This window comes from Diplotaxodon limnothrissa, linkage group LG16 (genome assembly GCF_057381915.1).
Source record: "Diplotaxodon limnothrissa isolate DT_005_m linkage group LG16, D_limnothrissa_male_GT1.1, whole genome shotgun sequence".
NCBI lineage: Eukaryota > Metazoa > Chordata > Actinopteri > Cichliformes > Cichlidae > Diplotaxodon > Diplotaxodon limnothrissa.
Genome location: NC_140611.1, coordinates 6,010,665 through 6,026,383, shown reverse-complemented (window position 1 = coordinate 6,026,383; position 15,719 = coordinate 6,010,665). Strand labels below are relative to the sequence as shown.

Genomic DNA, 15,719 nt, shown 5'->3' with positions numbered 1-15,719 from the left:
CTGCAGGTACTTGGTGGTTGCAGCCTTTCTAGCGGCCTCTTCATAGTTCCCATTTGCCTGCGGGATCCCCAGGTACTTGTAACTGTCCTCTATGTCTGCAATGTTGCCTTCTGGTAGTTCAATCCCCTCACTTCTGACTACCTTCCCTCTCTTTGTTACCATCCGACTACACTTCTCCAGTCCGAACGACATTCCAATGTCATTGCTGTATAGCCTGGTAGTGTGGATCAGTGAATCGATGTCTCGTTCACTCTTGGCATACAGCTTGATGTCATCCATGTACAGGAGGTGGCTGACAACTGCTCCGTTCCGTAGTCGGTATCCGTAGCCAGTCTTGTTAATGATCTCACTGAGGGGGTTCAGGCCTATGCAGAACAGCAGTGGGGACAGAGCATCTCCTTGGTAGCTTGATGGTGACTTGTGCTATGGGCTTGGAGTTGGCCTCTAGTGTTGTACGCCACATCCCCATTGAGTTCCTGATGAAGGCTCTTAGGTTCCTGTTGATCTTGTAGAATTCTAGGCATTCCAGTATCCAGCTGTGGGGCATTGAGTCATAGGCCTTCTTGTAATCAATCCAGGCAGTGCACAGGTTGGTCAGTCTGGTCTTGCAGTCTCAGCTGACTGTTCTGTCTACCAGTAGCTGGTGTTTTACGCCTCTGGTATTCTTGCCAATCCCTTTCTGTGCCCCACTCATGTATTGACCCATGTGCCTGTTCATCTTAGCCGATATGATGCCTGACAGGAGCTTCCATGTAGTACTGAGGCAGGTTATTGGTCGGTAGTTGGATGGGACCAGTCCCTTCTTGAGGTCCTTGGGGATCAGGACCGTTCGACCTTTGGTTAGCCATTCCGGGTGTCTCTTGTTAACTAGCAGCTGGTTCATTTGTGCTGCCAGACGCTCGTGGAGTGCAGTCAGCTTCTTCAGCCAGTAGGCGTGAACCATGTCGGGCCCTGGTGCTGTCCAACTCTTCATACTAGAGACCCTTGCTTGGATGTCTGGTTACTGGACCCTGTTCTAGGTTGCTATGGTCTGCCCTCAGATCCACTAGCCACTGAGCATTGCCGTTATGGGTTGCGTCCTTCTCCCATATGCTCTTCCAGTATTGCTCCGTCTCCAGCCTTGGTGGTGCTGTTCTGTTATTGTTCCCTTGCCACTGAGAGTACACCTTTGCTGGTTCTGTGGAGAACAGCTGGTTTATTCTCCTGCCTTCTATCTCTCTGGTGTACCTCCGCAAGCGGCTGGCCAAGGCTGTGAGTCTTTGCTTGGCAGTTTCCAAGGCCTCAGGTATGGACAGCTTATATATTTATATATAATATATATATATATATATATATATATATATATATATATATATATATATATATATATATATATATATATATATATATATATATATATATATATTGAATGACACAGTGCTATGCAAAAACATTGAGAAACCCATTATTTCTTTATTATTTGCTAGGAAACACTATTGAAATGTATTTAAACCTGTTACACATATATTATAGAAATAAAGCATATAACACAAAAACAGAGTTTGTAGACTTCAAACATTAAATATGATTGTTTAAGACCACCGTTACTCTTCAACAAAGCATTAGGCAGCTTTCTTGTAATTTCTGTAAGTAGTCTTCAGGAATATGTTGGGTTTTTTTGTTCTGTTCTCAGTCAAGATTATCCCATACTCCTTGTTGAGATCAATCGACTTCTGGTAGAGTGAAGAATGGAGTAGGCGCGTATATTGTGCTTTTCCGCCCTGACCTGAAACCCATCGTGGGGTTTTTTCGTCCCAAACTTGATCGGCTTCTTATTTAAATGAATAGTATTTCTTTGAAAAGCTACATGGCCTCTGGAACCAGACTGACGAAATAAAAAGACAACAAAAGAAATGACTCGCCTTCCTCAGCTAGCCAGATGAGCATGCCCGCCTTGGCCAGCTTACTGGAGGAGCACCAACAGTCCATATCAAGGACCGTGTCCTCCGACATTAAAGCAGTGCTTGCCTCTCTTAAAGCTAAACTGGACACGGACAAGCTACACTGACTGACCTGAAGACCAAAGCCAGCTCGACAGAAGAACGCATCCAGGCCTCGAAGCATCATTCAAGCTTGTGCTAAACTCAAGAACAAGAATATTGACTTAGATGGACGTACTCACTGGAACAACATCAGGATTATTGGCCTGTCAGAGTTCATCGAGGGACCCTGACCCTCAACTTTTTTCTCTAAAGTCCCAATGAAGATATTTGGGGAACAAGTGGAACTCCGCCAGAGCTGAATCGCGCCCAGTGCACCCTCGTTCCCAAACCACGACAGGGGGACAAGACCGGGGCCAATGATCATGTTTTCATCGACACCAAACTAAAGAGTTGGCCTGTAAATGGAGGAATGACTTGAAGCACAGAGTCAGTGTTGGGTTGAGGAGCAGAATGAGAGAGTTGGTTTATCCATTCATTTATTTCCAGAGATCCAGAGAGATGCGGCGGGCAGAAGGGCAGGGAGGTGAGGTGAACGCGGCTGAAGCATGTAGCCTGAATGGATGAGTTGTGACGGACAGCCAGCGAAGGTTATGCAGCCTGAGCAGGTGAGTAGTGGCAGATGACCACCGAAGCGAACTGCAGGGGAGTTGAGTATTGTTCCAGGAACAGCAAAAGCAAAGTAGAGACACAAGGAAACTGCAGTTAAAATACGAAGATGCAAATAACAAGAGAAGAGCTGAGTTACCACGATAGGAGTAGCTGACGGACTGGCGATGAGTAGAAGGCTGCAGTGGCCTGCTGATTGCCTCTGATGGAATCACAGATGGGTGATGCAGGTCTGGAAACAAGCCAGCACGAAAAAACATCTAAAAACAGCAGACACTCACTCAGAACATGACACATCTGCCATAGATTTCTTTCTTCTTTCTTTTTTTTTAGTTCCTCCACTGCTTCTTTTGTCCTACACTTGTCCAGCTCCCTCAAATCTTTTAAGGACACACTGCACACCATGGAAAGATATGCCATGTTTTCAGCTAATAGCCCTTTGATTTTTACCTTGTTGGTACAAAGTCTTTTTTATGTGTTACTCACATATTTTAAAGTACCTGTCCAGTTTAGGTGGCATTTTGAATCAGATAGTCAAACGCGCTAAATCTATTCAAAGCTATGATCCAGTCCTGGTTTTACTTTTGGCATCTGACATAACTGGTCTGGAAATGTTCAGCGTGTTTTTGTTTCATCACAGCTCATGGGCTGCTTTCCTGTGATATATGTGCTTGTGCATTTATTCAAGTGCCCTGGTGAGAGTTTAATTTACAAGGAGTGAAATGCAGTAGCTTGTATTTTAAATGAGCTGCTCTTACGTTTTTTAGTCAAACCTCCTTCTACCATTTATGCTACCTTCAGTCATCGCCACTTCTCAGACTAAATGATCAAATGAATTTTACACCAAAGCCATCAGCATAGTTTCTAAATCAGAAACTTCACTGATTCATTCATAAAAAACTTTAAATCTTCATATAGACCAGTTATAGCAGTACCATTGGTAGATGTGCTATGTGAAGCCTACTAGGTCCAGCCAACAAGCTGTACTGTCTCAAGACATGTGGTGTCACTTATGGAAACAAACCTCAGCATTATAGTTGACTCTTAATGATAAAACACAATGAAATACAGATGGCAGCTGCAGAAGTTTGGAGAGATGAGATTACCCTGCTCTGAGCCCCCCGAGACACTCTGTCCACAGTGATCCACAACACATCAGAAACTACGGTGGTTAAGAAGAGCTGTCGCTAAAAATTTACAGCAGAGAGACGGGAACGAAACCCAAATCCCTGTTGTGGGAATCTGCGTCAGGCTGCATGAGATTTGACTGGAAAATTTGAATATGCAAATCCTGGAGAGCAGAGCTCGTGATCTGGAATTAATTTAGTCCAACTGAAACTGCAGTGATGTTGTGTCTACGGAGAAAACACGCAGCCGATCAAAGAGACGCACTAACTGTGGGGAAATAAAGGGGAAGAAGGGCATCATTCACAGTCGGATGTTCCTGTAGCACATCATCTTTTACTTCTCGTTGCATCACCTTGCTGTCAGAGCGGCTCGCCACCTCACATCATGGTCCGCATGAAGGTGTACTTTCTTGTAGCTGTACTATACTGCTGCAATGATTCAAGGTGATGAATTGAGACAATTAAACTTCATAAAAAAATTATAAGACAGAGACGTTATGGCCTGCAGTAATACTGCGGACATAAAAAGCAAAAAAAGATAAATAACCTGAGAGAAAGGAAGGAAGCTGTATATGTAAAAATGTCTGAAATGTTCATGTTTCTTTCAACTACTCAGACTTAATTTTCAAACCAGATTGCCATTTCAACTCACGCAGTTCTGTGCTAGGCACCTAAAATGGTACCTTAGTGGGCAGCCTGGTGAACCAACCATTTAGTCGTCTTTCATGCTGCACGCATTCTTCATCCCTCGGCCCGTCAGAAGCGAGCAACTTAGCGTCTCACCAACATCATTTCAGTTAAGGCAGAATCTGTTGTTCCTCCAGCAGTTACTTTGTCTCAACCTTGCTCAAGCTTTTCATCATTTTTCTGGCTCTGACACAAGAGGATGATGATGATTAAAGTGAATCCCGCCAACAAAATTCTGATTGGTTTTATTTTTTTATTTTTTTTTGTAACACCAGACTTATTTGAATCACTGACAAAGCCAAGTTGTGGGTGGGTCTGGCACCAGGTTTTTTTCTTTTTCTTTTAAATATATGCCTGAGACTAGTTTGTCCATCTTGGCTTTGTGTATTTCTAGTCTGATTTTCCAGGTTGAAAATTCTAAATTTTGATGGCAGTGACGGCTGACTTTCAGGTCCATGTTGTGTACCGCTCGGGCTCCACGTTAGTTCCACTTAGCTCTGAATTGGTGCGTGTTTGTGTTTGTCTCCTTAAGAAGATTGGTGTGTGCTGTGATGAGAGTAGAGGGGCTGCAGGGACATCTGGCTAACTGACTGTAAGCTGCTGTATTACTTCCCATTAAGAGTCATTAAGACCCCAATTATAGTTACCACCCCACAGTTCACACGCACACACACCGGGGGTCTGCAATTACATTCAGACAGTCTTTTTTTCCTCTTCTGCACAGGGTGCAGTAGAGAAAACCCAGGTTTGGTTTATATTTAAAAGCATTGTCCCGCATTTCTTTAAATACTGGACTGAAGCAAGAGGAGCGCTGAAACAAAAGAAAAGTTCAAGGTCATCTGCAAAAATAATGAGCCTCGCTGAGCTTTTATCACAAGCCAAAATCCTCCAACAAAACACAGCATATGGACATTAGATAACTAGTAAGCAGCTATCAAACTACTTTAGTTTTTAAACCAGCACCGCTACAGGTCCAAGGCACTGATGAAATGAAAGAGCAATCCGTGCAAACTGAACTCACGGTTTGGGTAATGCCAGAAGAAAACTTCTGAGTTCAGCCTGCATAAGATACAGAACAGAGACACAAAGATACTAAAACAACATTTACTGCAATCCAGAACCGGTCGTTAGCACTGATGCTATTAGGAGCCTAAGTATGAATTCATGTCCAAAGGAGATAAATAAAGGAGATATTCATGTACACTTCTGAAACTCTGTTGTAACATAGCTAAATACTCATTTTATTATTAGTTGTGGTATTTATTTATTTATTTTTGTGGAAGTGTGCAGGGGGGTTTTGTTAGAAGGCCCAGATTCGCTGCTTTATCTGCTCATCCCGCACAGACGCACAGAGAGAGAGAAATCTCATACAAGCATGTACACAGTCGGACATCTTCAGGTCCCATCTGAAGACAGTCTGCTCCTGCACACACACACCTCTCAGCGTAATACACACATGCACAGCTGGAAGGCTTTCTATCATGGAGAGATAACTACAGGCTGAGAACAATAGACCATCTCTTCTCCCATCTGGTGAACCGGGGGATGAAACTTCATTTACATTTCAGACCCACCCCAACCCACCTCAGGGTGTGTGTGTGTGTGTGTGTGTGTGTGTGTGTGTGTGTGTGTGTGTATGGTGGGATGGAGGTGGTGAGTTTGTGGGGTAATAGAGGGAACAAAACGAGATTCATTTCAGGGTGAATTTGGGATTATGAATTAACATGCCGCTGTGCTGAAAGACTTCATTTACAGCTAATTGAGTGTGTTGGCTCATTGAAATGGCTGTTGTGTTAAAACTTGTCTGCCTGGCTGGTCTCTGGGCTGTCTGGGTGCGTGTGTGTGTGTGTGTGTGTGTGTGTGTGTGTGTGTGTGTGTGTGTGTGTGTGTGTGTGTGTGTGTGTTTGGAAAAAGCCAGGGGTGGTAACCTGTACATTAGCGAACAGCTGTAGTTTAGACGTGTGAAATTAGATGTAAAAATGATTATAAAATGTGACACCTTCCCCCTCTCTCTTCCTCCCTGTCTCTCCTTTGCAGGTGAAAAGCCCTACAAGTGCTCATGGGAGGGCTGCGAATGGCGCTTTGCCCGCAGTGACGAGTTGACACGACACTACCGCAAACACACCGGAGCGAAGCCATTCAAGTGCAACCACTGCGACAGGTAAACGGATAGGCGGCACAAACACAGCAAACACGCAGTGCAGTTTACATTTGGAGGACTTTGACGTCCTTTATCTGGCCAGGATAAAAAATAGTTTTTAATATACAAGCCAAAGAGTTGTGTATCTGTAAGGTTTTGTTTGCAGCTAATTATTTCCAGTTTGTTTTTGGTCACTGTGACACATTTCTATGTATAATTAGCAGGTATCTCTTCCTGTGCGAACCACCCATACAGTCAATTGATGCACCCTGCAAAACAAATTAGCTTCCTTAGTTGACTGCACACTACTGTCTTATCCAAATATGGTCTCTTCTGCCTCCATAAAGCCAAATCAGAGATGGTGATTCCATCGAGCTGCTTCACTGTTTCAGTGTAATTCCTGCCATTCTTGAAGGCTTCTTCTGCCGGGACAAGTCAAGATGCCTAGTGAAAAAAAAAGACTATTTCCCTCATTAGGTTCCACCAAAAACCTCTAAATCCATTGATTGTTAGTCGTACTTTCACTTACTTAGAACTTCCACCTATGCTGAGCGGTGCATTGGGCAGCTAACAATCTCCATCGTCAGTCAGCGGCGACTGCTTCGGCTTCATCCCAGGCGATGTCGACAGTTTTCAGATCATCCATAAACGTTCGAAGCCATGTGATCTTTGGTCAGCCTCGCTTTCGCTTGCCAGTGTTGGGAACCATGTAATGGCAATCTTGGCCGGGCGATAAGGGGGTAGATGTAGAATATGGCACGCAAAGTGGAAGCGCGTTTCTGCGACAACATCGGCTAAAGGGCGGGTGCCTGCTCTTTGAAAGACCTCTTTGTTCGTTATCCCGGTAGGAAGTTCTCAGTTCGCCATAGGCCTCGTTGCATATTCAAGCAGTCCAAAACTTAGATGAAGAGCTATTCATTTGCAGAGTTGCAAATGAATAGCTCTTCAAGTTGAAGCACAGCTTTATCAGTTTGACTCAGAGCCATCTAGTACACATCCATCAACATTGGGAAAATGGCACTATAAACCTTCTCGCAGAAGAGGTGAGATCACTGATGTAAGTGTATGAAAACTAAGATAATGTATTAGTCTTTCACTAGTAGGTTAAAGGTTTAGTACTAATACTCTACTAAGCTAGGCTTGGACCTTGACTCTTGAGATCCATTTTTCCCAGCCTCAACAGTTTGCTAGCCAACCATATTTGCTGGTACCTAAGGGCATGTTTAAGGTCTGAGCATTAGCCTGTGATGGAACCATTTATATTAGTTCTTCCTGTCAGCTTTTGTTGTTGTTGTTGTTGTTGTTGTTGTTGTTGTTGTTGTTGTTTGTTTGTTTTTTTAATTGCTATAGTTTCCAAAAAAGATGTTTCCAGTATGTAAAGTCCATTTTGGGCACAGACACAGATAGCTGGAGATATGACAGCTGAGCGATTATTCCTGTTATGCTTCTGTGAAGTTCGCTTAAAATCCTCCACAGAGGGCGGATGAGTACTTGGTGCATTGTATATATAGAAAACAGACCCTCACGTCTGATGATGAAATTTACATCATTTGGACATGAGTGGACCTCGATGGATTCACGTATTCGAAAAGTATAACTGAGACCATTTGGCACATTGAATGTAGGCTAAATATATCACAGAGATATCTTATCAGAATCACTGAAAATGATCAAAGTTGCATCTGGTAAGACAAGAGCTGCTAATGAGTTTTCTACTTTTCATGCTCGCTGTCAAATGCAGGAAAAGTTGGCTACAGTATCACAGTGCTTTATTAAAATGACCTCTGAACATTGCTGACTGTTACATCCAAAATAGCAGGAAGTCAGGTCATTTTTTAAAAAGTTAATAAATAAATTACATGTTTTTCCTACATTTACTGTAGATCTAAACTTTAACAAATTTTACCTTCTTTTATTACAAACAAGGGGGTAAATAAGCACAAATATTAAATGCGAGAAGAGATTTTAAAGGAACGTGAGCAGCTGTGTGCAAGAGGAGTTCAGGATAAAGTGTCAGGATGAAGATTCACGACTTTATTTTAGAGTATCGTCAATTTAATGGTGAAATATGCTATAATGCTAAATTAAATCAGTTCCCAGAGGAATACATGTTAATACTAACGTGTAGATCATGTTATGTATTAAATTGTATTTTTTGTGTGTGTGTTGCTCCTGCTTTACCAACTCATGTCTGATGTGGACAGAGGAAAACAAAAGAGAAGCAGATGAAGGGGCGTACGCTTTAAACTAAAGTCTAAGTCTCCTGCTAGAAAACAACCAGGGATGTGTTTGTGAGTCTGTTGAGAGTCATCTTGTCACTGTTTTGTGTTTGCTTCTTAGAGGAGAGAGAGTGTGTGTTTGAAAGTGTGTGTGCTTACTCATGCTTCTGTGCTGGCAGTTAAATGGATTCTGGCTATTGGCAAGCAGGCTACAGCTAATTGAGTGGCACCAGATGCCAGCTCCACTTTAACATTCACTCTCTCTGAATGTGTATGCGCCTGTAATACCTTTCGAATGAAAGAAACACACGCACACACGCAAACTTTTGCCCTAGAGACAGTGTAATTGGCTGTTGTGGGTTCTCTCTAGTTAGGATTTTAGACATAAACCCCCCAGAAACCTGCTGGAAAGCTTCATAATCCAGACTGAGAGCTGGGACTGTATTAGCTCTTTCCTGGCACATGCATAAATGCACAAACACAGTATGCAGACACCTCACACTCGCATGCATATTGAGCGCAAAGATGTTTAGATGCAAAGTCATATCGACTTGCATGAATAATTAAATGTCCGGGCGTATAAACGCAACACTTTTGACACACAATGGCGCAGACGTAAGCCGATTCAGTCGTAAGCACAGCTGAGGCTCTACCTGAAGCAGGGCTTTCAGTGCGTGAGGTAAGGGCGCCGTTCATCCGCACAGACGCAGATGTTTGCTGAGGCTCTCCAAAGTGAGTCATCAATGCAAAGCATGAACGGCGACATCGAAAAAATAGCAGCTGCTTTGATTAAAAGTCCTTGCCTTTAAATATAACTACAGACATGGATTCAGACTCTTTGTGCAGCAGGCGCATTTTTTCCATCTTTAGGTAAAAGTTTGAATTTGTCCAACACTTTCCTCTTTTCTTTTTGTTAATCTTAAACAACGTCACTGCCTTTCAGAACAACTCGTCTTAATCGTGTTTTCACGTCTCCCTTTTTGGCTTTTTAGTGTTCAAATTACAAGGTTAACATAGCGAGGGCGCACGCTGATTTGTACAGTAGTGGACAAATGCACACACAGACACACACATCTGTGGTGGGTGGAGTCAGGCAAATATTACCATGAGAATGGCAAGAAGTGGCAGGCATGGAGAGGTTAACATTAGCTAGAATGTTCAATCTGACACAATTTCTCCTGGGGAAACAGACACACAGACACACGGCGGTCTGTTATTAATCTCGCCTAATCAAGCGGGGACCCCCCGATGGTTCCTTGGAGCTGGACAGAGGAGGTGCGGGGGGAGAGAAAGGGAGAAAGCAGAGTTTTGAGGAGGAAACAAGGGAGTGGGGGGTTACCAGCTGGTCCTGAGACTCCGCCCCCCCAACATTGACAAAGTAACTTACATGGCCATCTGTCCAGCCACACACACACAGACTGGTGCAGGTGTACAGTAGGTACCACACGGCGAGCTTAGAGCTGAGGGGAAACACTAGACCACAAAGCAACAAGGAGCAAAGTTCAGCTGCACCCTCACTCCACGCTAGATTTTAGGTGAATTAACAGCTGGTCCACGTATACAGAAAACCTACAGCAAAGACAAAAAACCAAAGAAAAGAAAAAAATACAAGAAGTCGTCTTCTTCTGGCATGAGTTTAAAAGCTGACTTTTCTTTTCTTTTTTTAGACGTACATGTTTTGTTTCAACAGCATCCCAGCAACCTTGACTAAATGTGCACTGGTGCGTTGGTAAAGTCTGCAAGCAAAATTGAATCCTGTGGACTGAAGGGCCAAAACTAGAGAGAGAGAGAAAATGACTTTTATTAAAATCAGCTTAGAAGGATCTCACACAGGAGCAGAGATGAAAAAGCAAAAGTGGCTGACAGATGGTGTGACTCAAAACAATCGTCAGAGGGATTTAATGACACCCAGTAGGAAGCGGCACGTTTACGATTCTAGCGAATGCGGCTGGCATCTTATCCTAGTCAACCTGTTGTTGGCGTCTCTCTGCATCAAACACTGTTGCTTCATGGAACAGTGTTTCTCTTATTTTCTTATTTTTTTGTTGTTTTTACTGTCAAACCTTGAAGTAGAGATTATTATTTTATTAGCGCTGGGGAGCAGAGGTTTGTATGAGCAAACAGTAATATATGTATCAGAGCCCATCACTCGCCCCTTAGTGAAAGTGTCTGATCACTTATTTTGCTTTGAGCTGATTGGCTTTCACTTCATATTGGGATCTTCTTTTTTTTTTTTTGCTATTTTCATCTGGCTTTCTAGCAGCTTGCCCAGCTCAAGGCAGCACACAACTTAGCGTCCTTCAAATGAGGTTTTCTGTAGAATCGAAAGGCTGAAATTCAGAGAATAAATCTCAGCAGAAGCAGGTCGTGCTGCAGTTTAACGATTTGGGTGTTTGGCTGTGTCTGGTTGTCTCTATCTGGAACGAACAACAACCTACCTATACACACAACACACGCGTGCACACGCTCGCACAAAGAATAGGCTTGACTAATTAATAATGAATAAAGCCTCTGGCAAATTGAATTTTTAATTTTGTCATTTAAGTCTCGCCCACATTTTGTTTTGCCTTTCCTTTAGTCATATCGTTTGTGATTTGTTTTATACTGGATGTTCAACTTTAATGTCCTCGCAATTAATAAAGTACTGGCAATAAAATGAAAATACTTGTGACGCTGTCAGTTTAATATTATGTATCGCCAGCACCTGGTTTTGTGTCCCTCTCTTGCATCAGGTGCAGCCAGTACTGAGTTAAATGGTCCGGCATCAGAAAGCACTGCCAGCCTGTCTGCATTAGTGTCCATGTTCACGGTGCATATCTAATTAGTTTCTACAGTACTGTTTTACTCTGAGCTGGAGGACTGACTTGGGGGTCTGGCTGTGATTTATGGCGGTGTTTGAGTCGCATTTAGGAAATCACCGAGGCTGGCTTGGCCTCTATTCATCTTTACATCACGGTTTCACTGGTGTGACCCGGTGAAGCGAGAGCACTTAAATTCACCGTGGTGTTGAAATGAACTACTGTGCTTCTCTACTTGTAGATAATCTAGCTCTCTTTCTTCTTCTCTTAGTCTGTCTCTCTCTGGTTGCATGTTGGAATCTTACTCTTACCTCTAACTCAGATGTGACTCTCTACAAAGAGCTTTTGGAGGTGTCAAAACCATGTTTTAAGAAAGTATTTACTTGAATTTATCCTATAGACTGCAAAATGAATAGTTTGAAATTCAGTGTTTAGAACTGTACATGAAACCAATATTCATTCATTCCTCTTATCCAGTTCAGGGTCATTGGGACTGGGGCCTGTTCCAGAGGTAATTCCTTCTTGGGTACATGTTTCTCCATCACCTTAAACAGACTTGGATAAACTGCAATAACACTGGTCAAGAGTATTGTAAGTGTTAAATGCTAACATTTGCACAACAGTTGGTAAAGAAAAGAAAAGAAGAAATGATTACTTCAATGTCGGAGAAAGCTGATGCTGATTTGTTGTTGAAAAAAAAAAGAAAAGGTCGAGAATTTTACAACTTAGAATAAAGGAAAATTCACGTATTTTGAAATAAAAATTATGTGTGATCATCATAGTTGTTCTACTGATAAAATTATTTCCCTCAGTGGTGGAACACTGATAACTAATTCCATTGCTATTGTATATTCATACATCTGAAAAAGTGCCGCAGGCCTGGCTAGTCATAGTAATAAAGGTAACTTGGTACTTTGCATCATTGGTCACGTAGGACTGAAGTTCTAATACTGCACAGTAGAAAAACACAGGATAACACAGTAGAGGCTGGGCAGTTCTGCCAGTTTGGGTTTCAAGTATTCCTTGTAAATACACAGAAAAGTATTTTAGTGGATTTTGAGGTCTGTAGACTTGATGCTTTTCATTTGATGTCCTCACATCCCCTCTGCCATCATTGAAGAAACTTCCAAACTCTTAAATGCATGTCATGGAGACAAGCAGCACAGAGGCGTCTTAGAGAACAGAAATAAGTGTGTCCTTCCTCCCCCCTCTCTCTCTCCCCTCCTTATCCTTTTTGGGAGAAGCTGTAACCTAAGGAGGAGAAGCTAGCAGAGACATTAGCATAGTGGGGGTTATCATCAGGGTGCGAAAAGTGTGGAGAGTTTCCAGCAAGTACACATTGCCGGTGGGAAGTTCAAGGAGCCTGTGATTATAGGGATTTTCCAAAAATTACACAGAGCCAGTGGGTATTTCAGGGCCCTGGGACTGTGGCTTATTCTCAGATAATAAACAGAGCCGGTGGCATCAATTAGCAACACTTGCCAACCTGATGCATTGTGCTTATTTTAGTGCGAATATACAACGAAAGAGGGCTAATTGAGCCTTTGCAGAGCTGCACATTTGTCATTTATATAACTCTTTTTTTAAATTCATTTTTAAAAATTCATCTCCTGCTTTGCCCAAGCTCTCATTTCACATGCATATTTCATGCTTTTCTTTGGATATTAAAAGGAACATTTCTATGTTTCTCCACAGGTGTTTCTCCAGGTCGGACCACCTGGCCTTGCACATGAAGAGGCACATCTGAAGGACAAGAAGAAAAGAAAAGGAGCAGGAGGAGCACGAGGAGGAAGAGGAGGAGCAGAAGGAGAAATAGGAGGAGAGATAGGAGGACAGAAGGATGGGCAGCCATGCTATCGACTGCCTGCGTCATATCCCCCCCGCCGCCCCTCCCCCAATCCAAACACCAGTAGGCTCAAACAGCCATCGGGGGGAAAGTTGGGCAGGAGGAAAAATCGAGGAGTAGCTAGATTGTTGTTTTTCTTTAAAATTACACATCACGTTTGCAATAGTAAACACTTCACACACACCTGTCTTTGAATGCATCACCCCGGTGAACCCCGGACACTCTCATGCAGCTCTGGGGGCTTGGACACTGCCAGATCAACATGTACTCAACTTGCTTGACAAAACATTTTCTCGCCTTCTTTCTTTTTTTCTTTTTTTTGAAACTTTCTCCGTAGTCAGTGTGTTAAACTTATCGAGTCACTTTGGATGAGCAGAAACTTTTAAATATCCATGTAGTCAGCTGTTAGTGCTTTACCGGCTTTTGAAATCAGATATTCGACTGTTTTTTCTTTTTCAGCTTTCTTGCTCTTTTCTTATCGACGTTTCTCATACACGGAACACACAAACCGTCACCTGCCGCAGTCAGCTCCAGTACTCATTGTGAAGAAAACAACAATGCCAAATCTGCAGGAGAGAGACTGTACGGATTGACTCCCAGCACGGGTGACAATCGAACCCACGGCCCGGGACACCGCTGGTGTGCCCACGGGGCCTCGGTCAGCGGGTGCCGCTGCAGCTCTCAGGCTCTCCTCCAGTGGGTGTTTTGCATCTCTCACCTTCACCGAGATGCCTGCCGCCTCCGCAGGCCATCTGACAGAAATGCGCAGCGACACTTTCTTCCCTTTTTTCTACTTAGAGGACGATAATTCTTCTTCTTATTGTTATTTAAAAAAAAAAAAAAAGAATGACACATTTTTTCTCTCTGTGAGGAAAAGATGTCTTAAAACTCACAGCAATGTGTTTGAGAAGAAAAAAACTACAAAAAAAAAACTAAAAAAAAAATCTAAGAAGACTTTAACAGAATGTGTGGGATGAGAAGGAGAGCGTTGTTGGTCTTTATAATCTCCATGTGCACCGACTGCATCTGCAGACTGCAAGAAATCAGTGGATGAACAAACAACAGAATCACACAGACTCTCAGAAAAGGGGTTTGTGTCTGTGCTTTTTTTTTTTGGACTAAAATAAAAAACAGAAAGTAGAGAGGTCTTCATTTGTGTGCTGCTCTTTCTGCCCTGTGACTCCCTGCAGCTGAAAAACAAAACCTTGTTATGACCTCTGTGGTCTCGTACTCTACAGCAGCCGGGCAGAGGATTGCTTAAAAACTGGGAATATGTTTCTTGGTTATTTGTTTTTCTTTTGTTTTGTTTTTTATTTTCTTTTTCATTCTGATTCTGAAAGTCATCCTCGAGCGCTTTCACAGACTCTGAGATCTCATCTCCCTGGCAGCACTGCGGGGCGAGAATGGAAGCTCAAGAGCTGCTTTTTGGTTATTCACGTGGAACTAAAGATGCCAGCCGACCTTTGTGTGGTGGCTCTGAATAGACACGGTCACATCGACCTGTCAATTTTGCTTGTTTCATATCCACTGACTGCACTGACTTTTCTTTTTAATTCTTTCCAATGTTATCTGTGCTTTTTCCTTTTTCTACGGCGAAAAAATAAGGATAAAAGGAACACAAAGGAAAAAAAAATCATAAAAGACTTGGAAAAAAAACAACACAAAAACAATTCTGTCTCACTCTACACGCTGCATACAGAACAAGCACACATGCTCCGTCAACACACACACACACACACTTACACTGCAGTTCTTACGCTCACGGCTCCTCTTGAGATAAGACTAATAAGATTTAGGAAAATAATTATTAAACTAATGAACAGAGTTGGGGGAAACAACACACACTGCATGGCAGGCTTTGTTGCAAACGCACACACTTGCTCATGAACACACATGCACGCACGCACACTCTTCCTGGAATTATATGTTCTGCTCCCAAATCTTTTTTCACAGTAGGAATTTAGCAACTGTTGTTTAGCAGAAGAGTATCTTAGCTCTCGGCTGGAGGTAACAAATGATTCCAAATCCTTTGAAGTGAGAAATCAGCTTGTTCTCAGTTCCAACAATCACCCACATATCCCTCACTACAGCTTGTGCCTCTCATTTAATCAGCGTTTTTTCTGGTTTTTGGTTGTTGTTTTTTTACTTCAGAGACTTTGGTTACGTTGTTGGTTACAGTTGAGTCAGTGGTCAATGTTTTCATCGGAAATAATCATAAGAAAGCAGCTGCGGCAGATCTGAAACATTAAACCAGCAGCAGGCGTGTAGTATTATTATTAAAGATGGTTCATGCTCGTGGGAAAAAGTGCTTCAA

At 42.7% G+C, this 15,719-nt stretch overlaps 1 protein-coding gene across 1 annotated transcript in view; it reads left to right on the top strand.

The window, feature by feature from the left end:
• The window catches only part of klf7b (Kruppel like factor 7b), a 63,760-nt gene extending 49,561 nt beyond the window's left edge, over window positions 1-14,199 (top strand). Inside the window, exons 3-4 of the mRNA XM_085374678.1 lie at window positions 6,440-6,563; window positions 13,255-14,199. Coding sequence (XP_085230804.1) covers window positions 6,440-6,563; window positions 13,255-13,306 — 176 coding nt within the window. The 3' untranslated portion in view covers window positions 13,307-14,199. The remainder of the gene's footprint in view (window positions 1-6,439; window positions 6,564-13,254) is intronic.
• Window positions 14,200-15,719: the final 1,520 nt, after the last annotated feature.